The 25,060-nt window shown below is 40.5% G+C and overlaps 1 protein-coding gene across 1 annotated transcript in view; it reads left to right on the forward strand.

The window, feature by feature from the left end:
- Positions 1 to 25,060, forward strand: part of man1a2 (mannosidase, alpha, class 1A, member 2) — a 126,247-nt gene that overhangs the window by 67,220 nt on the left and 33,967 nt on the right. Inside the window, exons 6-7 of the mRNA XM_034147406.1 lie at positions 7,138 to 7,218; positions 24,241 to 24,335. Coding sequence (XP_034003297.1) covers positions 7,138 to 7,218; positions 24,241 to 24,335 — 176 coding nt within the window. The remainder of the gene's footprint in view (positions 1 to 7,137; positions 7,219 to 24,240; positions 24,336 to 25,060) is intronic.

The following is a 25,060-nucleotide window of genomic DNA, read 5'->3' on the forward strand; positions in this document are numbered from 1 at the left end:
TTTGGTATATCTTAAAATCGGCATGTCTAAATACTGAGAGGTTGACACTGTCACACCTCCTTTCAATGATGATTCCTTCTGCTTATAATTGTATTTTTGACTTCAAGTTAACATTGTACTCATCTCAATTGCCAAGATCTATGAACATATTGCCCCAACAAAGACCGATGAGACAAGAAATATTACACCTAATGTTCAGCAAGCAGGCATGTTTATAAACTAGCCTTCAGTTAACCAAGATAACTGCATACGAATCACATGTACTTGGATACAAAACCAAGTGAAAGCACCTATAATATCAGTATTAATTCCGCACTGCAAAATAAAATTGTATGTGCACAAACTAAGTAAATGCCACTTGTCTTCCTAGACCCCTTTGACTTCTAATCAATGATAAAGACTCAGAGCTCAAATGTTACTACAACCAATAGAAACCAAGATCAAAGTAGTAAGCAACTGTAATTATTATTTAAGCAAATTTGGAGTAAATTCACAGTGAAATTTAAGACATTTATTAAAGCGATTGTGTGAAACCTTTCCTACAGTAAGGAAGTATAAGCTCATCTAAGTGTGTGTGTGTGAGGGAAAGGTCTTGACATAATTGCATTTGCCTCCATCTTACATTAATGCAATAAAGTGCATGTTTTCTACTTTCCATTACTCTCCTTTTTGACATAAAATCATAATGTTATGGCTCTCGCATGCTTTCATCAAATGTATGCACACTTTCCTCATGTGTGTGTGTAACACCATCCCTGCATCCCCCACCTGCCAGCACCACATCCAGCAGGCACACCACTAATGAATGATTAAATAGCTGCCATGTCAGGTCGAGCCAAGCAGTGAGTCATTGTTTGAGTCTCCAGTGTCCTGCTGGGCCCCCGCACTGCAGCCGGCCCTCACATAGATAGATGTGTCGGCGTGAGGTCCAAAGATCCACCACATTAATGCACCCTGATAACTGCAGCATTAATAACCCTGGTTAAATAGAGTATTTGATTTGCAGAGATGGAGAGATAAATTAGCGCTAGCTGTTAAAAAGTACGTTCCAGCCAAGCTTGATTAGATTTAATCAGAGAGGAGAAAGGAGTTCCTTATTCAAATTGTTTGTATTAGTTCAACAACATCGTGACATTGTGTTCTTTCAGACATAAGAGGCAAATAATCGGCCTCATGAATAACATTCTGCTGTAATTTGTCATGACGTTGACAAGCCTTTTTGGTCCTTTGCGGTGAAATCTGTCAAGTTTGTCATGATTTAACGCCCCCTCTCCTAACCTTTCCAACATCCCCCTTAGCTTTCTGCTGAAGGAGGAAGACATTCGACATTGACTACCTCAGCTCTGTGTGTTCCTCCATCTTGTCACCTTTTTGTCAGGCTGTGTGGATGACATGTTTTTCAGTTGATTCCCTTCAAACTTCAAGGACTGCCATCACATATTTGAGCCTCACCTTGTGTTACATTTCATATTTGGACAAACAGAAACAAACCACATACTGTGAAGGAAAACAAATAAAGAAAATAGTGGATGTCATATATAGATGTGTGTTTGATGCCCTTGTCGAACAATATATTTTTCTGCAGTGGAAATACAGCCCAGATGCACTGTATGAAAGGGAAGGGACTTATACAGCTGAATCAAAGATGGATGTATGTTGAGTTTTTTTATATAATGTACCTTAACTTCTTTGCTGGGTATAAGAAAGCAGGTTCAAACGAAGTGCATGTAGAAGCTGCAAGTATACTCTACGACCGTCTAAATGAAGATGATATAAACTTGGGATGATTCAAGAGTGCTGAGAGCGCTACTAATATTTTAATTTAAGTTTCTCACCGTTACGTGACATACAGTCTGAATTAGGAGAAATAGGCGTCTCATTAATGTTGGAACGAATGTCGAGTTACATTCTGTGGTGTGAGGGTACCAAGATAAATCTGACATTTTTACCACAGCCAATGAGGTCAGAGTTTTTTTGATATGTATTCTTTAAAGGTCCCCTATTATACATCAATATATTATAGGTCTCAGATATATACAAACATGTCTCTGAAGTGTTTGAAACACCAAACAGATCATTGCAGCATCCCATAACCCCCTCTGTTTCAGCCCTGTTTCCAAAGTGCTGATTCTCTGTCTGTTACTTTAGATGAAAATAAGGAGCCACTCCCCACGCCCCTCTGAGAGATATTTGGTTAAAAAGAACACAATGGTGCTCTAGGAGGAGATTCAGGTGATAAGGGGGGGGGGGGGGTTACCTTGGTTGGTGATTGGCTAATGGTTACACAAGCCAACAAATCGTTATGACATCATAAAGTGGCCAAAATCTGATCAGCTCATTTTCAGACAGGTTTTTATAAAAATGGATCAGGACAAAAAGAGAGAGGATCTTTTTTCCTGAAACTTTCAGAAGCTCTTTACACAGAGGGGACACATGTTGATGTATAGAAGACATGGAAAAGTGGATTTTGCATAATAGGTGACCTTCAAAACAAAATCAACATGTTTGGTTGATTATCAAAATTGCTCTTTTCTATTGAGTAATTGATTGTACATTATCTACTGTACACACAGATGTCATGGTGAGTTGAAAGAGGATAGGCTTTATTTGATAGATCACCACAATGAATAACTAGAACTTGAAAGACCAAGCCACACTTTACCATATATTAACCACATTCTTCCTGACAGTCTGACACCAAAGGTACTTTAACAGTAGTGACAGTGGAGTGGAATAAAAAACAGGAAGTATCCTTGGCAGGTCCTGCATACAAAGAAAATGCTTAAAGATGTTTTGACAGATTCTGTTTGAACTGGTGGATATTAATGGTGGATATTATTAATAGAAAAGGTTGTAAAGTGTATTCTCAGGGGGGAGCAAATACAGTATGTCATTAAGAGCTACAGTATCTTGTGATAGAACATAAGAGAATAAAAGGAGTCTGCTGTCCTATTTCGTACTTTCAGAACAAAACCATTTATTTTAATCTAAACTTCTATTCTTGTGCCGCTCTCATGCACCGTCACACAACCTACATTATGTTATTCATCGCTTTCCCATCGGTGTTCCCTGCCGGCGTTTTTGAATTAGAGCTATTTGATTGGTTCTGGGCTCCTAAACTCCAGCTGTAAACGGCTAACGAGTGTGACTGACAGACGGGAGTTAGATGGATGGATGCTGCCATACAAAGCTGGCCTTGAGCTTTACGATATCTTCATCCCGTCATCACTCAGCTCAACACATCATCCTCTCCATGACTAGCAGCCCGTCTACTTTTGCTTTTTGCCTCCTCATGCTCTTTAACTTTTCACATTAATTAGATTATTTTAAAGCAGGGGTGTCAAACTCAAAGAGCTTGCAAAGAATATACAATACAATTGGTGTAATTGTTGATTATTTGCTTTCAATTATTTGCCCTCGACTTCTGCTTTCAGACGTAGTTATTTATGAAGTTATTACCAGAACTGATAATAATCCAATGCAGAGGCAATAATGTAATATAATACATTATTTAATATATATTATATATTTATATATGTATATTTATACAGTCTTAAAGTTACAACCGGCCCTTTGAGTGCAACCTTAACGCTAATGTGGCCAGCCATGAAATTGAGTTTGACACCCATGTTTTAGAGGAATGTATGTTTGCAAACACTTATAGTTGAATAAATGGTTATGTTTTAAATGACGAATGTTGCTGTAAAGCTGTCCATTGCTGCTACATAAATATATTTCTGTAATAAATGTAACATTATCTACTTAAAACAATTATTTGTCTGCTATAATGAAGCGTGAAAAATGCGTACTGGATTAATAATTGAGAAGATTTGAGACTTGATTAATGGTATGTATGCTAATTTGCTCCAGTGTTTCAATTAGAAGAAAGAATTTAAAATATTTATAAGGTAAATGCATACCGGTTTTGACCGTATAGCAAATACAAACAAAAGACAGATAATTTAAACCAGTGGGAAAACCTCGTTACAGAGGCAAGAGCGGTCGAGATACCCTCTCAGGGGTCTCAGACAAAGTGGGGTCTACTCAAAAAGAGAAAAGTGTGGGTGGAGCTGCTGAGATGAGAGCCATTCTTCACCTCATCTCTTTTACAGTCAGGGTCCGTCCCTCTGTCAGCACAACGGCACACATGGGATCTGAGGGGAGTGTTTCATGACGCATTCAGTGTGCAAAATCATTTCATCTCAAGGTCAACTCTAGGTGGCTCTTCGCTCTTGATGTCTTCCTTTAGCTGACACAAACCACTTTGATGCAGTCCCCTTTGTTTCAGGAGGGAATCAGATTTGTTACAACTATGTATGAGGCCAAAATCTAAACAACTCACTGAGATAAGATGTAGGAAGAAAGCTCCACATGATGCACTTCACACCACGCCTAGACATAAGGCTGTGGTCCACAGTGGAAATGAAAATGATCTAGTGGAAATGATAGTCCTGACGGAGGATGGTTGCCAAGAAATCTGTCTGTTTCCTGTGCTAAATGACAATTTATGACAGCTTTAGACACTGGCAGAAAGGCACAAGGCAGAAAGAGCCTATAGGATGTATTAAGAGTGGAGGGCAGTACCTCCGCTGAGCCGAGACTGAAGGGTGTTACGGTTGAGCATCGAAACATGTTATGAATATTGTCTGTGGACACCTGCTCCTGACTTAAGACTGCAGACACCTCAGCTGGTTACATAAGATGCACAGAACAGTGTGTAAAATGCAATCATAGCTACTTCTTCCAAGGTTTCAAAGGTTTTTAATATCTTCAGCGTAGTTGCTGGTAACAGTGCAACATGCATTCCACTTAAAACATGAAGAAAATAACCAGTAAAATGGTGCAATAACAAATAGTGCAAGTGATACAGTGGTAAATGGACTGTATTTATAGAGCGCTTTATCCAGTCTTCACAAGTTATTATTCACTCATTCATACAGAGCAATGTGCCACTTTTGCTCAAGGACTTTAACATTCACACACTGTTGGCAATCGGGAGCAACTCGGGGTTAAGTATCTTGCCCAAAGATACATCAACATGTTGACAGCATGGGCTGGGATCAAACCCACAACCTTCCGATTGAATGGAGACCCCACTAACTCACAAGTGGTCATGGTGCAAGTAAAAATCAGCAATAAGTCAACTATGTACATGTAAGAGAAAATAAGAAGAAATAACATGTATAATTGAACACTGTACAGTAAAATACATTCAGTATACTGTATTATTTGGATATGTGGAATAAGCCGACAGCAGCAGACAGTGCTATATATAAGTCTCATTTGTAGACATTCAGACAATGTTCTTCCACCTCTCCCCCTCTTTATCCCCTGTGGAATGCATTTACTGTGAACCGAGGTAATTCTCGCTGCCCTTTAGAGGGATGTGCAGGTTAATTCCTCATCTCTTGTGTGTTTTCACTCCTCATGTGAAAATATATGAGTAAGGTCACATTGTAATGGTCTGCAAGGTGTGCATGTGTGTAGTCTTACGGCATTATGGTACCTGGGGATTGACTATAGAGAATAGTAATGATGTGGCCCAAAACACTTAAAGCATTTTTTAGTGTTTTTAAGAAAAGTAAAGGGAGGCATGCTGACCTGAGCACGCAGACTGCTGAGAGGAGTCCCAATTAGGCTGTGCTTTTTGTAAACAAGGAAACTAGGGTGAGCAGCAGCATACTTTCTCCCCGTCCACCCCAAACTGCAGAGTAACAGCCAGGGTGACAACTGCAGGCGTAATTAGTGGAAGAAATATGCATAGACCTAGTGTGTGTGTTTATCCACTCGTGATTACATTGCTTGAAATGTCTGGCTTTAGTTTAAAGTGCTTAGAAGCTTTAAAGGAAAGTCTTAAGGCTCTCGTACAATATGTGCCAGTACACATTCATACTGTAGGCAGGTTAAAGAACTGTTGACTCAATGATTGTTTCACTTGGTTTCATTCATTTCAATTGGAGATTCAATGCTTTCCACATGAACCTCCTACTTAGCTCCGCAGTGATGGAAAATGTGACTTAAAGGGGACCTATTATGCAAAATCCACTTTTTCCTGTCTTTTCTACATCACCATGTGTCCCCTCTGTGTAAAGAGATTCTAAAAGTTTTAGGAAAAAAGATTCTCTCTCTTTTTGTCCTGATCCATTTATATAAAAACCTGTCTGAAAATGAGCTGATCAGATTTTGGCCACTTTATGATGTCATAACGATTTTTTGGCTTGTGTAACCATTAGCCAATCACCAACCAAGATAACCCCCCCCCCCCCCCCCCCCCCCCTTATCACCTGAATCTCCTCCTAGAGCACCATTGTGTTCTTTTTAACCAAATACCTCTCAGAGGGGCGTGGGGAGGGGCTCCTTATTTTTCATCTGAAGTAACAGACAGAGAATCAGCACTTTTGAAACAGGGCTGAAACAGAGGGGATTATGGGATGCTGCAATGATCTGTTTGGTGTTTGGAGCCAAACACTTCAGAGACATGTTTGTATATATCTGAGACCTATAATATATTGATGAGAAACAGTATAATAGGGGCCCTTTAAGTGTGAATCAGCATTAAAGTCTGGATAAAAAACGACACAAAGAAACACTACTAAATGTTAGTAGTCAGTGTAATAACACCTCTGATGTTCTCCCTGAAAATGTATGTTATAACGTTGCATACATATATTGTTTCTGTGCTTACAGAGGTTTCCTGAATTGTAGGCACCTCTGATACAAAAGGCAAACCCTTGTTACTTCCCTGAATCGCTGACTATTAAAACTAAAGAGGACAGAAGGTCATAAGTTTCTTAATTACTTTTCCCATATAATATTTAATGATGTGTTGGGGAAACAATGTGTGTTATTATTAATTAGGCTGTAAAGCAGTGATTACGTTTGATTCTTCTTATTACTGTTGGATAACCTGTTTTTAAGTCTCAGATTATTTGTAAAGGTTGTACAAACCACTTGATTCACAAACTGTAGTAAAAAATGGAGCAAAAACAAAACGGATCGTATTCTTTTTATGTTAAAATAAAACCTCCCATTGAAGATACCAATACCAATGTCCTTATAAAAACATAAATAACAAATTAAGAAAAAAATGTGTTTCATTCTTACTGAGTTTTCTTCTCTCTGCTCTTGTTTTCCCAGAATGCCGAGGTGTCTGTGTTTGAGGTCAACATTCGTTTCATAGGAGGACTGCTGGCCGCCTACTACCTCTCTGGACAGGAAGTGAGTTCTCTTCTGTGTGTTTGTGTTTTGATAACTTGAACAGGAGCTGGATGGAAAAAGGGATACAGAAAAAGAACCAAGGAGGCTCTTCTTCCTCTTCTTCCTCTTATCATCCGTCCTCTCCTCTGTTCATGTGAAGGCAGATTTGGGCTCTTGGTTAGGAGCAAATGGAAATTAAATGCATCTCTTTTTCTGTTTTGTTTGACTGTCAATCCTATCCTCTGCAGCTTTCATGCCCAGCCATGCAGTGCTTCCTCTGTAATGAGAGCTAATACATCAAATATGTGTTCAGTACAACACCCACATCCACTGTGCTCTCTGCTATAATTTAATGTGTCTTTTTGCATCAACAGAGAAAATGCAGTAGTAATTTTACTTAAAGTGGACCTATCATGCTATATTTGAATAATATAGTATAGGACCATACCTATATAAGGCATATTTATACTTTTTATTTTTCAAAATACCAAACAGATCATGCATTTTAGCCATGCCTCATTTTGCTCAATTTGACAATTTCTAGCTCTGTTTTAGCTCTGGGCAGATTCAGTGAGAACAGCACCTTCTACAGGCCTGGCATATGTAATACAGCGTCTCCAGCGCTTTCGAACGGCAATGGCCGTGGCTGTCTCCTCCTGATTGGTGGAGTTGGCCCAATAGCCGTAGCGCCACCGTCCTGACGTCAGGACAGTGTTCAAATCTGGATCAGTTTTTATCAGATCGGTTGCAGCCCCTTTTTTAGAGATTTGGGTATGGAGGAAAATAGAGAGTTTTCTGACACTTGGTGAGTTCCCTGGAACACCGGGGACACATATTCATGTATAAAAGACGTACAAAAGTGCATTTTGCATGATAGGTCCCCTTTAAAGTACTGCTTTATTACACATTGAATGATTATTGGTAGTGACTCTGAAGCAGTCCATTTGCTTAACCCTTAGTGTCTCAGTTCTGGTTGCTAACAGCTGAACTGACAGTAACTTAGCAGGGGAGCGAATACAACAAATACCAGTAACAGTTGTTGGTGTTTTTATAAGAAAACATCCAAAGGAAAATATATTTAAATAATAATTTTATATTGCGGACTGCTACCTTTTTGCTGGTGTACTTGCTTAAAAACTGGATGTTGAGGTTGAGATGTCTGTTTATATCTGGGTTGTACTCATTAATCATTACTTTAATGATTAATGTAATATGTCACACTAGTGCAACAGACTAGAAAATAGCAGGTATTTTTCTCGTCAGTCGTGTTTTTTTCAGTAAATATTTCATTTTTCGACTTCAAAAGATGCTCTGGATCTATTTTTGACAGTTGCATAGCTATTCAGGTGTTTCCTCAGAAAAGAGCACTAACTGAAGATGCATCATCTATTTAAAGTTGACAGTTGACAGTCTCCTTTATGATTAGAATAGCTTTTCTTTTGATGTGTTTTATATAAGAAGCAATAACAATTTAATACCAAAGCAGATAACTTAGTATATATATTTCCGGTGGTAAAAGCAATAAAAAACAGTGAAACTGATCTTATCGCCTACAAGTTTTACTCCTACAAATAACACTTTAAAAACACATTCAACTTTGCCCGGGCGCACGGAGTGATCCAAAGGGCGTGGTTTTGCTTTTTAAAAGTGACTAACAGAGATTTTAAATCACTGAATAACAACATAAGGTACAAGCAAAACTTAAAGTCGCTTATTATTCCCCACTCTTGCCCTCCAATTCCCTCGCTCGATGCATCCTCCCTCCTCTTTCCCCCCAAAAAATCAAACTCTGTCATTCATCAGCGCTCAGTCGAGGGATAATAGAAGCAGTGGGTGGTGTGGAAGGAGGGTGATGGAGCATGGGAGGGCTGAGAGGAGAGACAGTGATGGAGGGAGGGTGGAGGAACGGAGGGTGTGTGAAGGTGATGCTCACAGATAAAGAGATGGGAGGAGAGAAGGAGGATGATGAATGGCCGAGTGGACAGAAAGCGAGTGAGGCTCATTCTTCGCTGTCGTTGGACATGTCCTTGAGCAAGGCACTTAACCCCTCAGGTGCTCCAGTCAACCAGCAGCAGAATACATTGTGATACTGGGCAGCGCCAAGGGGACATTTGGGTTTAACTGCATTGAAAAATAAGCTAACTCCCTGCAGAAATACAGTGGTGTTAGGGATGGAGCTATGTTTTGAAGTGAGGAAGGGGATGAGTGAGAAGGAGAGGGGAGGAAGCATGAAAAACAAGAGAACAAGCTGAGCTGAATTCAAGGTTCAAGGCTTTTATTAGTCATACGAACATAGCTACAGTGTAGTCATGACGATGACAATCTTAGGTCACAGGCTCCTCCAACAGTGCACAATAATAATGCAAGTAAATACAAAAATAAAAATGGTAAAATAGTGCAATAAGAGTCTATATACTATAATATATATATATATACATATATATATATATAATTAAGACATTTGTGGCTTAAAAGGGTTTAAAGGGTTTTTATTTTTTATATATATCTGTTGTAATTTATTGTCTTTTATTGTGATTGTAGTAATGTGTTTTTATTACATGTACAGCACTTTGGCTCGACCAAAAATCGCTTTTAAATGTGCTTTATAAATAAAACTTGATTTGATTTGAAAGGAAAAAGGGAAGGAGATGAGACAGACAACAAGAAAAGGAAGTGCAAAGAGAAGAGGGACAGAGGTTAAGACGGAAGATTGAAAACACAAAACCAGAATGAACCTGGTGTTAAGATAACTGGGACTGAGTAAAAGGACAGCAAAGGCTGGCCTACTTTATATTTGTGTTACTTGTTCTATTACCTTGAACAAAGCTACTGCTGATAATTAAGCGTGACTTCTATAATCAGAGAACTGCCAGGTTAACGCACCACAGCTCTCAGATCTTTCAAAAACGTCACTTCATTGCGTGACGTGCCATACCCTTTCGTTTCCCCCCAACTTCTTTCCTCAGTTGTCTTCAGCACATGATGTTTCTCCTCTTCTCTCCCAGTTTCTGCATTACGTTTCCATCCTACTTTCTAAAACCTTTCCCCCTAACCTCCTGCTTTCATCTGTTTCCCTTGCACTCCCTCTCCACTTGTCCCACTTTTCTTTTTCTTCTTCCACGCTCTCTCACGTCCTTTACTTCTTTACCTCCTTTAATCTTTGAAACAGTAATGGCTCTTATCCTCACTTGCTTGGAGCCTCTCCTCTCATCTCACATCTGATCCCCATGTTTCCTTAAGAGCTATATCGATGTTCCTTCTCTTCAGTTTCTTCACTAACACACATTTCCCCCTCTAAAGACAACTGGCCATTTCGGGTGATGTTTTTTTCTGCTAATCAGGAAATGATGTGATGACGCGATGCATTATACAATGGTTGAATTAGATCTCATTGGTCATTTGTTAGACAAATACTGCTGCATGTTTATGACATACCTTAATGGTTTGTGGAAATGATTGTGAGTGTCACTCCCAGTCCTCTTTCCCTGTGTTAATGTCAAACTGTAAAGTGCAAAACATGTTTTAAATGTTGCCCCTTTTGAAGGTCTCTCTGGATAATGTTACTTTAAATTAAGAGAGTTGAAGTTCATGAAAGACAGAAAACGTTCTCATGTTTTTGGGGCAATAATCCCACTCTTGTTTAGGGTTGCTCGTAAGTGCTTTACAAACATGAATTACTGTAAGTAAAACATTGGAGTCCTTCTTCCACCAGTGCAAATAAGTGCATTTCAAACAGCTGTGTCATAGTGGACTAGGGTTTCTAACGATAACACTCACAGGGTGGAAAACAATTATCCATTTCAATCCAAAAACAGTGATACTATGGGCTGTTATTATCTATAAACTATATTTCAGCACAAGCAAATTCAATGTGCATTATTTATTTGAGCCAGCTCTCTATTTACTTTTAAAGCAGCAGGAAGTAGAGCTCGAGGATAAGGTGCCAGATGCATCCAAGTCATCAGCTTATTTTACTGGCAGCTAGCAAGACAAAAAACTATTTTGATCAAGTACAAATGTTGTGTCTGCATTCTCTCCTGGTAGCTATTTAAGTGTGTGTGCTTTTCTCTCTTTCTGAGTTTGTTCTGCCAGTAACTGCAGCTCATTACCTTCCATGTTGTACTTACAGAAACGTAGCAGCTTTTACTCACAGTATATCCACGTTTGGTCAGTGTTTTCCTCTCACCCAGAAACACATTATTCTATGGTTTTCACAACAAATGTGATGGTGAAGCTCAGGGGAATGTATGCTGGAGCAGAGTGTCCTTTATTTGGCAGGTATGCTGACCAACAGTGTCAATTAGGTAGATTATTATAGTGTATATATAGTACTGCAGATATGTCACTCTGCTGTGGGAGAAACACTGGTACGAGTCTCCTCCTGAGACCTGCGACTATGAAACTACCTCTGCAGTATTTTAGGAAATGTGCTTCCTTACTGTCTTTACTACAGTCGTGTAAAAAGATAATGCATAAAGGAAGTCTGTGTTGAACATGTTTAGCCTAGCTTAGCACAAACAAACCTTTGAGTTTGACCACATTACAACATACCCGTGAGTTGTTATATTTGACATGTTTGCTATCATAGCTTTAGCTTGCACATATAAGCACTTTCTTTGCCAAAGAAAGTCCAGATTTTCCCAGATGAACAGTGTAGCAAAAGGATGCTCAGTTTATTTGGCTCAGCATGCATATGGAAGAAAATCATCAACACGCTGTCATAAACTGGTAGTAGGGCTTACATCATTATTTTTCAGATGATCTATGCCCGTTAGCTTTCATCTGTGCTTAGGTATGTGCTTTTGTCGCACGTTAATGGGTTTGTATATAAGCGCTTTTAATGAGGCATATGTGCTTTTTATATGTGCTGCAATCATGCTTCAATTGGGCTCATGTTTTTGTTGCCTGTGCTTGCCTTCTGTGGTTTTGTTCATGTGTTTCTGTCTGTCCCTTTGCTCTTGTGTGTTGTCTCTTAAAGAGGCCATCATGCTTTTTAGGGTTTTCCCTTCCTTGTAGTGTGTTATAGGTTTTTTTGTGCATGTAAAAAGAGTCTGCAAAGGCTAACATCTCAAAATGACCTCCAGACGGAGTTTCTCGCCAACACACTACCCCCTTGAGAACTCAAGTGCTCATGATTAATATGCATTGTCCCTTCTTAAAAACAAATATATGTATATGTTTTTCTTATGACACTGAACCGGCGTTGAACATTGTGTATTTGAATTATTCACTAAATGTCTTACAGCTGACCTGTAAGACACTCCTCTACAGAGAGAGCAGCTTCACTGTTCCTATCAGGGCTTATTTGTAATGTTAAATTACAATATTTAGTGTGCCTTGGATTCATACCTCTTCCCCCATGTGGCCCAAAGTTTGCACACCCCTTGTTTAAAGTTTTCTTTTCCTGGTTACATACATTATGCATGCGAGGAGAAAAAAACTGTGCAAGACTTTTTCTCCTTGTTCCTTTAGAAGAAGGAAAAAAAGACAGCGACTGAAACCACGGGGATGATTTTAAGCGAGGAACAGCAGATTGTGCAGAGACGGGAGAAGGTCAGGGGAGCAAGCTGAGCGCTGTAATGTAGGATAATGAGATGACTGCATCTAAAAGAGGCGCTGCAGACTCCACAGGCACAAGCGCTACAGCACAACCACACTGAGGCAGATACAGGGCGGGACTGGAGGAGATAAGGGAAAGGAGAATGACAGAAAGGGAACAGCAAATGAAGAGAGTGTTAGAAAGACAGCGGACAGAGATACTAATGGTGAAGGGTTAGGATAACTAGACGTAATTAAAGGGAGAGGCGGTGGAACAGAGTGAAGGACTTGAGGGGCAAACAAGGGAGGAAAGCATTTAAAGAAAATTGGAAGTGAAGACAAAAGTTAGTTTGGGGATTGCAAGAGAAGGTGGAGAACTGAGAAGTAAAGGCAAGGGGATAGAGAGAGACATGATGACGGTAAACAAATCAAAATCTATGTAAAATGTTTTTTCGAAACATATTTTTCTGGACTTTCCATTGTGGTAATGTCACACAGTAAAGCACAGAATAGTTTATGAGTTAGCACATCCTTTAATGAGTTGGCACATCCCATAAACTTTCTAGAGGAAATAGGAGGAGAAATAACAGGAAAATAAAGGCAAAGAACCAGAGAGACATAAAAGAAGACAAACGGTGAAACTAAAAGTGTTGGAGAAAGAAAATAATAATTTAGTTCACAGTCACACTTTTGTCTTTGCCACCAAACATTGTGAATTGAAACTTCTTTACACAGACATCCAGTATTTTTCTCTTGTTGCGATTTTCTGATTATTGCCAGTCTTCTTCATCCTGACACTATCTCTTTCCCTCCCCACACTATCTCTTTCCCTCTCACGTTCTGCCTGCCTGCGCTGTGATAGAGAGCTGAGCTGTTGTCCATGGGACTGATGATATGACTGCAGACTGCACTGTTTACACTGGTGGTCTGTTTGATCTCGCCGGGGAGCATTTAATTCCCTCTCATTTTTTGTTAAACGCTGAACCCGTCAAACACATTCAGGGCATCGCACCGCCTCTGAATGCCCAGCAGGACGCAGGGAGACACACGTGGGATAAAAGGGAAGAGAGAGGATTGGCTGCCATCGCTATCACTGTGAATTAGGCCCATCTTTAGAGATGCAACAGACACATTCTTTTGGAGAAAGTCCAAACTTGTAAGATGAGAAATGTGCCAAGATTTTCTCTGGGGAAAGAGATGCAGAATAATTATGAAATGATCACCATGTCTTAGAAGCAACTTGAGGATTTCCACTTTGGATCTTACTTGTGAGTACGTTTAAGTGAAATCACAGTATAGACTGGGACAATATCCAGATCGCAGTAAGTGCAATTTTGGTAAAGGTTAAATATCTGAAAGAAGTTTTGCGTGAGTGGTTGGTGAGTGAGTCCGGTCTTCTACAGACCTAATTTAAAAAATCCTTGAATGGTACAGATCAAGGGAATGAGTCCTTACCCCAATTGAAGGAGTTCAAGTATCTCGGGGTCTTGTTCTCGAGTGAGGGAACAATGGAGCGTGAGATGGGCCGGAGAATCGGAGCAGCGGGAGCGGTACTGCAGTCGCTTTACCGCACCGTTGTGACGAAAAGAGAGCTGAGCCAGAAGGCAAAGCTCTCTGTCTACCGGGCCATTTGCGTTCCTACCCTCACCTATGGTCATGAAGGATGGGTCATGACCGAAAGAACGATACAAGCGGCCGAGATGGGTTTTCTCCGCAGGGTGGCTGGAGTCTCCCTTAGGGATAAGGTGAGAAGTTCAGTCATCCGGGAGGGACTCGGAGTTGAACCGCTCCTCCTTCGCGTCGAAAGGATCCAGTTGAGGTGGTTCGGGCACCTAGTAAGGATGCCACCTGGGCGCCTCCCTAGGGAGGTGTTCCAGGCACGTCCAGCTGGGAAGAGACCAAGGGGTAGACCTAGGACCAGGTGGAGGGATTATATCTCTTCGCTGGCCTGGGAGCGCCTTGGGATCCCCCAGTCAGAGCTGGTTGATGTGGCCAGGGAAAAGAACGTTTGGGGCTCTCTGCTGGAACCGCTACCCCCGCGACCCGACCACGGATAAGCGGGAGAAGATGGATGGATGGATGGTACAGATCATCTTTAAACCATTTCACCATGGTCATTTATTTATAATTTTCAATGGTAATGTTTCAAAAATGGTCATTCCCATTAGTATTGCAAATCATTTCAAAATTGCAATATCCCTCAAAATAGTTCCAATAGGGTTTTATTACAAATCCTGCAGCTCTAAGGAAAGTAAAAGGTATTCACTGTTCGTAAGTGAGGTTTAAATGTCGAAAAAATTGGTAAATAGGCTCTCTTCGCTATTTTGTAACATAGAGAGTCGGAGAAGCTGTAGCACAAAAATAGAAAAAGGTGTCAGTTATCACTCGGGGGAAGCAGGACTTGCTCTCTATCGCCTGCAGCTTTTTAGGACATCCTCCTTTTAGTATAATGAGAGTTTTCTGGGTAAAACCTCACTGGCTCTGCTTGCTGTTGCAGAGACGATGTGAAAAAATTAACAAATCTGTTGCGATGTATCCAACCGTTGACAGCATGAATACGATTTGCCTCGAGTTTTAGTATACCAGACTGCAGCGTATGCAAAGCTTACTGTTTTCACGTTATTGTCAGGAGGAGAGCAGCGAATATCGAGGACACCCCAGTTGTTTCTAAAAAACAGTCGTCATCCCCTGGGAGTCCTTTTCCCCTTCGCCGATATTGCTGTGATGACATGCTCGTCTGCTGCTGTGACAGAAGGCAAACAAACACACACACACACACACACACACACACACACACACACACACACACACACACACACACACACACACAAGGGAAACCGAGATGGTGTAAGAAACGGGAGAGACATTTTAATTTCATCACAGCTTTATGAATCCTATCTGCAAACACTTGGCTTACTGTGCCCATACAAACCCAGGGGACATTACACAGTATCCATCTTCTTTTTCAAATGTAATGGTGTGAGTCAGACACATTGCCAAAGTCATATTAGGAGCAGAGTTGGACGGATGACGAGGTTAAAAGACAGTCCAGATGAGATGAATTCAGAGAGGTGTGGAGGAGACACAGAAAGGGAAGAGGACAGAAGAAGAGTGAGAGATTCCTCTAATGGAGATGACAAGCAGGAAGATGTGGGGAAATGGACCATGCATTTAATACAAGAAAACGAGGAGATAGAGAATTAAGGTAATGAGGGGAAGACGAGAATGATATTAAGTAGGAAATGAAGCAAAGGATTTTCTGTGTGAATAGTGCATGCAGATTCAGACACTTCATATAAGAAGTGCTACTTTTCGGTTGCCGGACTTCCTCTAGAGTCTAGAAGAAATGGACACTGATATTAAACTTCAATTTAACACCATGTAATCTGTTTTAGACGAGCTGCTTTTTACCTCTGTGGATGTCCCATATTCAAAAGTTACTTAATTTTTCCTTGGATCCGCGGATTACAGCTCTCCCTGTCCCTGGGAACGAAACACTGATGTGTCATTTAGCAGGAGATTTCATCCAAGGCTCGTAACAAGACCGATCGCACAAATATTTTTGCACGGCTATTCCCACAAGGAGTCGTTTCTCTTACCCCAGCCATGTTAACGTCATTCTCCCACAAAAGGGCCACAAAACCGGCCCGTGTCCCCCTCTGACCCTCATCACTCTTCCCATTTTAAATCTGCTGTCTGGGAATTTAGCCCATCGAAACTAAACAAGCCAGCTTTCTTATGACACTGAACCAGCGTTGAACATTGTGTATTTGAATTATTCACTAAATGTCTTACAGCTGACCTGTAAGACACTCCTCTACAGAGAGAGCAGCTTCAATGTTCCTATCAGGGCTTATTTGTAATGTTAAATTACAATATTTAGTGTGCCTTGGATTCATACCTCTTCCCCCATGTGGCCCAAAGTTGGATGTCCCATATTCAAAAGTCCCATATTCAAAAGTTACTTAATTTTTCCTTGTATGGGAAAAGATTCAGCTTTGTTCTATTTCCAGCGGTCCTCAGGGGAGAAAGACGGTAGAGGACTAATGCAGTAAAAGCACTTCAGCAGAACAACGACAAAATATACTCAGGAGATAAGGGAATGTGTGTGTGTGTGTGTGTGTGTGTGTGGGTAGGTGGTGTGTGTGTGTGTGTGTGTGTGTGTGTGGTGTGGTGTTTGTGGGTGTGTGTGTCTGTGATGTGTGTGTGTGTGTAGTGTGTGTGTGTGTGTGTGTGTTGTGTGTGGTGTGGTGTGTGTGTGTGTGTGTGTGTGTGTGTGTGTGTGTGTGTGTGTGTGTGTGTGTGTGTGTGTGTGTGTGTGTGTGTGTGTGTGTGTGTGTGTGGTGTGTGTGTGTGTGTGTGTGTGTGTGTTGTGTGTGTGTGTGTGTGTGTGTGTGTGTGTGTGTGTGTGTGTGTGTGTGTGTGTGTGTGTGTGTGTGTGTGTGTGTCATTGAGCTAATTTGCTGGCGGTCTCCATGGCGGCTTATCATTGTGATTCCTGCCTGTTAAGAACAATATGAGCAAATGGATCAGCTGATGGTGAAGTGGCATGAGTAAGGACATGACGTACAGTAACCACACACACACACACACACACTCAACGGGTGACTTAATCCTATTGCTCATGTTGGCCCTCGGGGTCCGTTTTACCAAGCGTTCAGCACATTTCACAGTCTACCCCTTAATCCCTTTAGGAGACTCCATTACATGTCAAGAGTAACCCACCACCTACATCAGAGACTGTGTGTGTAGGATTGTGTACATTGTGGGGAGTGTATTTCATGTATGAAATGTAATGTGTACAAATCACAAAAGAGTCCAATCAGAGCAGACTGGGCTCTGGTTTCAGACGGAGGGTGAAAAGAGGTGCTGCAGCACAGGCAGTATGAGAAAAATAAAGAGCTTTTTGAACATTAAAGCATGCAGACATGTCACAGTAGAGACACTACATACAACTATGAACCTAAGAATGAGCATTACAGGGCCCCTTAAATACAAAATGAAAACACAAAACACTTCTAGTAGGATTGATTCGTGATTTCAGGACCTCTATGCATAACATAGTGTGTCAAAAGAAGATATACATGTTTCTAGTCAATGCAGAATACATTTGAAGATTTTGTGTGTGGGTAGGTGTTTGTGTGTTTTGTCATTTCTATGTGACTTTTTGTACACACACTGTTCTGTTTGTTTCTGTCAAGACTCTCATTTCTCTCCGAGCTTTTTCTGCTTTGCAGCGATTTCAGTCTCTCGCAGACAGCTGCTCTCAGCGTACAAATAATATCCTTGTGTGTAATAACTGGATCATTGGCTGAGTTCAGGACGTGTTTGAGTGGCGGATTACAGCTCTCCCTGTCCCTGGGAACGAAACACTGATGTGTCATTTAGCAGGAGATTTCATCCAAGGCTCGTAACAAGACCGATCGCACAAATATTTTTGCACGGCTATTCCCACAAGGAGTCGTTTCTCTTACCCCAGCCATGTTAACGTCATTCTCCCACAAAAGGGCCACAAAACCGGCCCGTGTCCCCCTCTGACCCTCATCACTCTTCCCATTTTAAATCTGCTGTCTGGGAATTTAGCCCATCGAAACTAAACAAGCCAGCAGCCTCGGGGCGGTACTAATCCTGAAAGAGGGAGAGAATGCAGAGAAGATTAATAGGAAAAGAGAAATGGGCTGGGGAGAGTGTTGGACGAGAGATATGACACTGCAAATGGGTGAATAAAGGAAAAGGGCTTAAGTGGAAATAGGCTGCAGAGAAGTGGAGGGAGAGAAGCACAGAAGAAATAAGAGTTAGAGAAAAGAAAAGAGTACTTGGGCTCAATTACACTAGATTTTGGTAAATACTGTAAATTATATTTGATGTTTTTGCAGATATTTAACAATGTTTTTGTACACTACTTATTTAGCTTGTCAGCGCTCTCCGGAAGACAAACTATGTCATTATCTTTTTTTGTCCTCTGGCTAAATGGCTAGTTAATGTTTAAATGTTACGAACCACTCAATGGATTACCTATGTTTCTGGCTATTGTACATTTGATTGCTTCGTGTATATTTTAGCCGTATGTAGATGCTAAAGGCTTATGTTTTGCCCAGCTCATATTTACAGTAGACTGCGACCGGTGTTATAAAACAAATAAACACATGCTTGCACTCGGACATATTTTCCCTTAAAGGGGACCTATCATGCAAAATGCACTTTTGTACGTCTTTTATACATGAATATGTGTCCCCGGTGTTCCAGGGAACTCACCAAGTGTCAGAAAACACAACCCTCTCTATTTTCCTCCATACCCAAATCTCTAAAAAAGGGGCTGCAACGGATCTGATAAAAACTGATCCAGATTTGAACACTGTCCTGACGTCAGGACGGTGGCGCTACGGCTATTGGGCCAACTCTCCACCAATCAGGAGGAGACAGCCACGGCCATTGCCGTTCGAAAGCGCTGGAGACGCTGTAGTACATATGCCAGGCCTGTAGGTGGTGCTGTTCTCACTGAATCTGCCCAGAGCTAGAAATTGTCAAATTGAGCAAAATGAGGCATGGCTAAAATGCATGATCTGTTTGGTATTTTGAAAAAAAAAAAAACTATAAATATGCCTTATATAGGTATGGTCCTACACTATATTATTCAAATATAGCATGACCTATCATGCTATATTTGAATAATATAGTGTAGGACTTTACCACTTTAAGTAGTTCTTAATATCGTATTTCCAAAATGTTGAAGAATTAATAATTGCTGCTTTCCCATAACCTTTTTGATAAATAAATATCAGAAATGTTATAAGGGCGATGATATCTCTCTCCTTTAAAACCAGGGAATGACAATAATGCAATAATATGATAAACGGAAATCTAAGTAGATATCTAGTCTCATATCACGATACTTGTATAATATTGATATTTTGCCCATGCCTACTTTTTAAACTTATGTTCAATGCAGTCACAATGCATCCCTGACTACCTCCAGAAGTATGTATTTGCAGTTTGAGTGCATTTACACCTGAACGTTACATGTGGTCACATTTTTTCTGATTGCAATCTAAACAAGTCAAAGCTCTAACTGAGGTGTCCATGCTCCCAGCGAGAGTTCATCCTTCAGTGACAGATTAGAAAGTGTGCGGTACTGTATTTTAAAAGGCTGATCACAGAGCTGTCAGACCCAGAGGGAGAATCATAGAAACGCCAACAACAAACTGCCCGGCCTCGTCCTCCCCGAGGACTTTCTTTACCTCAAAGCTCTTAATATCATATTCTTATTGATGCACATGGGCCCTGTGGTTATTTTGCTGCAATGATTTGGAGATGTGTCAAGGAGGAACAAGAGACAAACTTGTTTTGTTGATTATGTTTCGGTGAAACGTTGCAGACTTCAGTAGTCTTTGGTAGAAAATGCCAAAATGCCAAAGAGAAGGTTTAATAACGTTCATTCACGGATGAGCTCCAGGAATTAACACATCTCTCCAAATCCTGTTTGATAGAAGTAAATGTCCTATGTTTATGTGTTTTAAATCCTGTAGCTGCAACCACAATATGAGATTTGGGCAGCACTAATATTTATCCTACTTCAAAACAGTGAAAGGGTTAAAAACGATCAGCATTGTGCCCAACAAAATTCCTTAGCAGTTGTAAAATCGAACTGAATTACTGCCTTTCTTGGCTAGATATTTAAATCTGACAACACAAATAATGCTTTGTTGGTACGTGACATGTTTGATACAGATATGTTACATCTAAAAAAACATGAATTAGATTAATTGTATTATTTTCTGGATGCACAACTAAGTGTACCGAACATATCAAATCAACAATCAAAATGTACCTTCATGGCTGCATATTGTTGCATAATGTCAGGAGTCTGTTCACAGCAGATGATAAACACTGACGTGACAACAGTCGGAGCACAGCTTGTCTCAAGTGTGATAATTCTCCATGGTAAATCATAATAAAAAACAAGATAAGGAACATTTAAGGCCCTAATTAAGCAGAGATTATCTTCGTCTTCATCTCTCGGCACGTTTCCTTTAACAGTCAACAATAACACTGCCGTGTCTTCAGAAGGCCTGGTCTCTCTCCCCTCTCCTTTCATCCCTGCGTGAAGATAAAAGCAGCGAGGAAAATAATTATCATAAACCGTAGAGTTTTATCTGTGATGGCGGCCGGTCGGCTCCTCTGACGGGACGTTTGGATCCTGTCCCTGCTTGATGACATCAGCAGTGGGATTGCCAATAAAACGCAGTGGAGCTCTTTAAAAGGACTCGGTGCGGCCGGCAGGCAGACCGCGAATCAATGGAGGGCGGACTTGAGCACACGCACACGCACACGCACACACACACACACACACACACACACACACACACACACACACACACACACACACACACACACACCAAAATGTACTTTTTTTAAATCTCTAAAAAAGGTTAAGGTCTCCTCATCACTCCACACAGATCTTATTTTTCGTTTTGTCGTCCGCAATCTTTCATTTCTTCAGTTAACGTTGAAGTCGCATGCTTTATGTAATCATGAGAATAATAATAACTTTATTCATTAAGCACCATTCGTGAAGGATGCAGCCCAAAGTGCTTAACCGAACCAGATGAAATGCACAAAAACATAACAATAAAATGAACATAAGTACAAAAAAGTTACCAAAACAAACCAAAAAGAGTTTGATCACAATCCAACAAAACGTGAACAATTAACCAGTCAAATGTACCCAAATGAAAAATGAGGTCTTTAATTTATGTACGTCGTGATTCATTTGCCCTTTCTTTGCCAATTGCACTTTTTTCTTGCAATATATATGCATAATTTTTGCCTCCCTAAACATTCTCTATTCATGATTCATTCCATTGCACTCAGCATTTCCCCTGTTTGTGTGTAGGTTTGTGTTAATACAATATAAGTGGATAGAAACTCAGCTATTGTCTTTCTGATCCCCTCTAATCCTTCTTACTAATATATCTCATGTGCTACATATCCTCCTCATATGCAGGCCTACATCTGTTTGTCTGCATTGTTCTCTCCCCTCCCCCTCCTCTTGTCTGCACCTGTTTCTCTCCCATGTTAACCTCCACAGTTTGACCTCAGGTGTATCACTGGCTGCTTAAATATTCTGCTAACACCACCATGTGTTATTGTTCCCTCTCTTACTCTGCGAGACGGTGCGAGTTCTCCATATATCAGCCCTGACAGATTGTGTTGATGAATCCGCCTCCGTCTGCTTTTCTCTGCGGCGCTGCTTTGCCTGAATGCTTTGTCTGCGAGTTGTATTACTCCCCATGTGAGCGTTTATCCCACAACTGTCCTTCAGAAGTCACACATACATACATCCATCTGAGACACTGACAGTCTCCGGAGCTGTTTGCTTGTCAGAGCTTTTTTTTCTTCTTGACTTTTCTGACATCCTGGATTTAAATGTCGGGAGCCATGCAGTTTTAAAGTGGGAGCATCTCTTTGATACCCTATCCACTAGCACTGGTATTTAAAATGCAGTCAGCCTTTTTTTAGACGGTCAAACTTGTTTTATAACACTATGTAAACTGCCATTGTTCATCAAGCAATTTAGGAAGAGAGCAAATGTCTGTTTATTGCTATAATATTGCATTTAAATGTAACTTTTTGCAACAACACTCATTATCAAATAGACGTTTTTCGTTGATTTTTCTTCATATTTGATTTGTAATGATGCCAAAATTGACACCTATGTTTTATACTATAACAATACTGGAGCAAACGAGAAACACTAAAGCAACTTATAATTATTTTTATTTTTATGTCAGTTTGTCTATGTCCTTTTCTATTACTATTGTTGTCGGTCGCTGCCACTTTTTAAAATTGCTTTGTTCTGGAAGGCGATGTTTTCTGTCAATAACCAGAAAGTGGCTCTTACACTTAGAGTCCTGCTGCGAATGTCTACTTTACATTCATTACGTTTTTGCAATTCATGCTGAGAATAATTAAACGTTTCTGTTTTGTTTGGACATAAATCTGTCACCTTTTGTTATGTTGTTGTGGGGTTTATTACACTCTCTGCAGGCGCTCCTGCTCCTGTGTTGTTAGACAATTCATTCACATCAGGCAGAGAAATGGTAACAATGGAATAAAATGCATATCTCTCTGTGTGTGAGAAATTGCAGTTATATGTACGTTCTCTGATAAATATGTGACAAGATAAACTAATTGATGAATACAAATCTTTTAATCAGAATCCTGTTTGTTTGCCAAGTAGGTGTTCCCACTAACAAGGAATTTGTTTTGGTTTAAATGGTGCATACATAAACAAAAAGTTAGAGGAATAGTTTGTGGAAAAGGGGCAAAGAAATTAGTTGTACTATTTAAAAACAATAACAACTATTATATAAAAGAGAGAAGTATTTACAGAAATATAAATACACAAAACACTAAGTAAAAATATGACAAATACTAGAATATAAAGTGGAGAGCTGTGCAGGTTTTTAATTGAGTTTAAAACGTAAAGGTGGGGTAGGTAAGTTTGAGAAACCGGCTCGAGATACACTTTTTGTTATATTCCAGGGAATGCTCTTAACATCCCGATAGCAATGAATATCTGAAGTGCTTTGACAAAAAATCCATAAAAAAATGTCATCTGTGGAAGCCGTGGCGCTGTAAAAAGCACGACCAATCATTTTAGCCGGCCCTGCTAAAATAACTGGATGGCCTACCTGCCTGTCAGCCTTCCATCTGTGCACAAACTTATCTCGTGCCCTCATTGGTCATGTGCGCGTTCGTGTGTGTTGGAGGAGGGGCTCTGTAAGGAAGTGGCAGATTTTCTCCGGTTGTGTATTTTCAAATTCTAGCGCACTCGAGCCGGTTTCTCAAACTTACCTTTAAGATGTCACTTTTGTATATTTGCTGTCTGTGTTAATAGCAGCCTGCCATCATACACACTTGTATTTTTAGCTTGACACAGATTCTTGTATGCAGTTCAGCCGCAGAATAACCTCAGCTTCCTTTTATCTCTTTGATTGGCGTGCTGAGAGAAAACATCAGATCCTTCAGAGCCTCATCTGTCAGACGAGAGGAGAACTGGTGTAATCTCAAAAACGAACACATGTCCTTTTCGCTGCTTCGTTCTGGATTGAGACGACAGTTCTGATAATAAAAACTGTGAACTCTGGTTTCTAAACTGGCTGAATCGCTGTTGTGCGACCTCCTGCTTTTCTTCTTAGTGGCAACATTTCGTATAACTGCAGCGCCGTTATATACCGAGGAGCGGTTTTGCATATATTAGTCTGCCATAAATCTATTCAGCTTTGACACTGTGTGGCCATCATTTAGCAATCCTTTGTCTCCAGATGTCCTATTTGCCTTCATCCTGCATTTGTTTTGGTGCTTGGCAGTTGTTTTATGCTTGTACCTGTCAGCTGTGAGAGGAATAATAAGCAGGGAAGGTTGATGGACCGTGAGGATTTCAAGCGATAAAAAGGAAAGTTAACCGATGTTGTTTTTTAACCCTTTCTTTTCTCTCTGCAGATGTTCAAGCTGAAGGCGGTGCAGCTAGCAGAGAAGCTGCTCCCGGCCTTCAACACCCCCACCGGGATCCCCTGGGCCATGGTCAACCTGAAGAGGTCAGTGACACAGAAACCCCTCTTCATCCAGAGCCTGACACAAATATAATAATATATATAGTGTCGCTCAAAATCACTGACAGTCCACCGAGCAGCCGGGAACAAACTCTGGTGTGGCTTGATTGACACATTTGGTCATTTAACCCTTTTTTCTTTATTACTTTTTTCCTGGAATTCTTTTCAATATACTGACAAATATTTACCACAGAAAAACCTGCAAGAGTTTATGTTTTGCCACTTTTTGCCCGTGGAAACTAGCTGTGAACACAATATTATGTCACCTTGTATTGATATAGACTAAGACAGCAAGTGTTCATTTAAATATAGTGGAATAAAAAGAAGAATGGTGGCTTTTACGAGAGAAACGAGATAAGATAAACCTTTATTAATCCCTGTAGAGAAATTCAGGTTTCATACTGTAGCAGCAAAAAGAGGCAAGGAAACACACAGATATTAAAAGAAAAATATAAGTTACAATCAGAGGTCGTGTTAACCGAATATTTTCCGTCTGACAGATTTTTTTTAACAATGAAGGAAAAATCTGAAAGCGGTGTTATGCAGTGTTATGTATGCCCGCCAAAAACTAAATGATACCGTTTCCAAACCAAACTTTGCCGTACAGATCATTGAAATGTCTGCGAGTTTTACGCTGTGCGTGCTCCCGCGAGGTGCAGTGGGCATGCATAACATGGCGCTAACAGTTCACGAGCGTGCCCCGCCCCGTT

This window comes from Trematomus bernacchii, unplaced genomic scaffold (genome assembly GCF_902827165.1).
Source record: "Trematomus bernacchii unplaced genomic scaffold, fTreBer1.1, whole genome shotgun sequence".
NCBI classification, from domain to species: domain Eukaryota; kingdom Metazoa; phylum Chordata; class Actinopteri; order Perciformes; family Nototheniidae; genus Trematomus; species Trematomus bernacchii.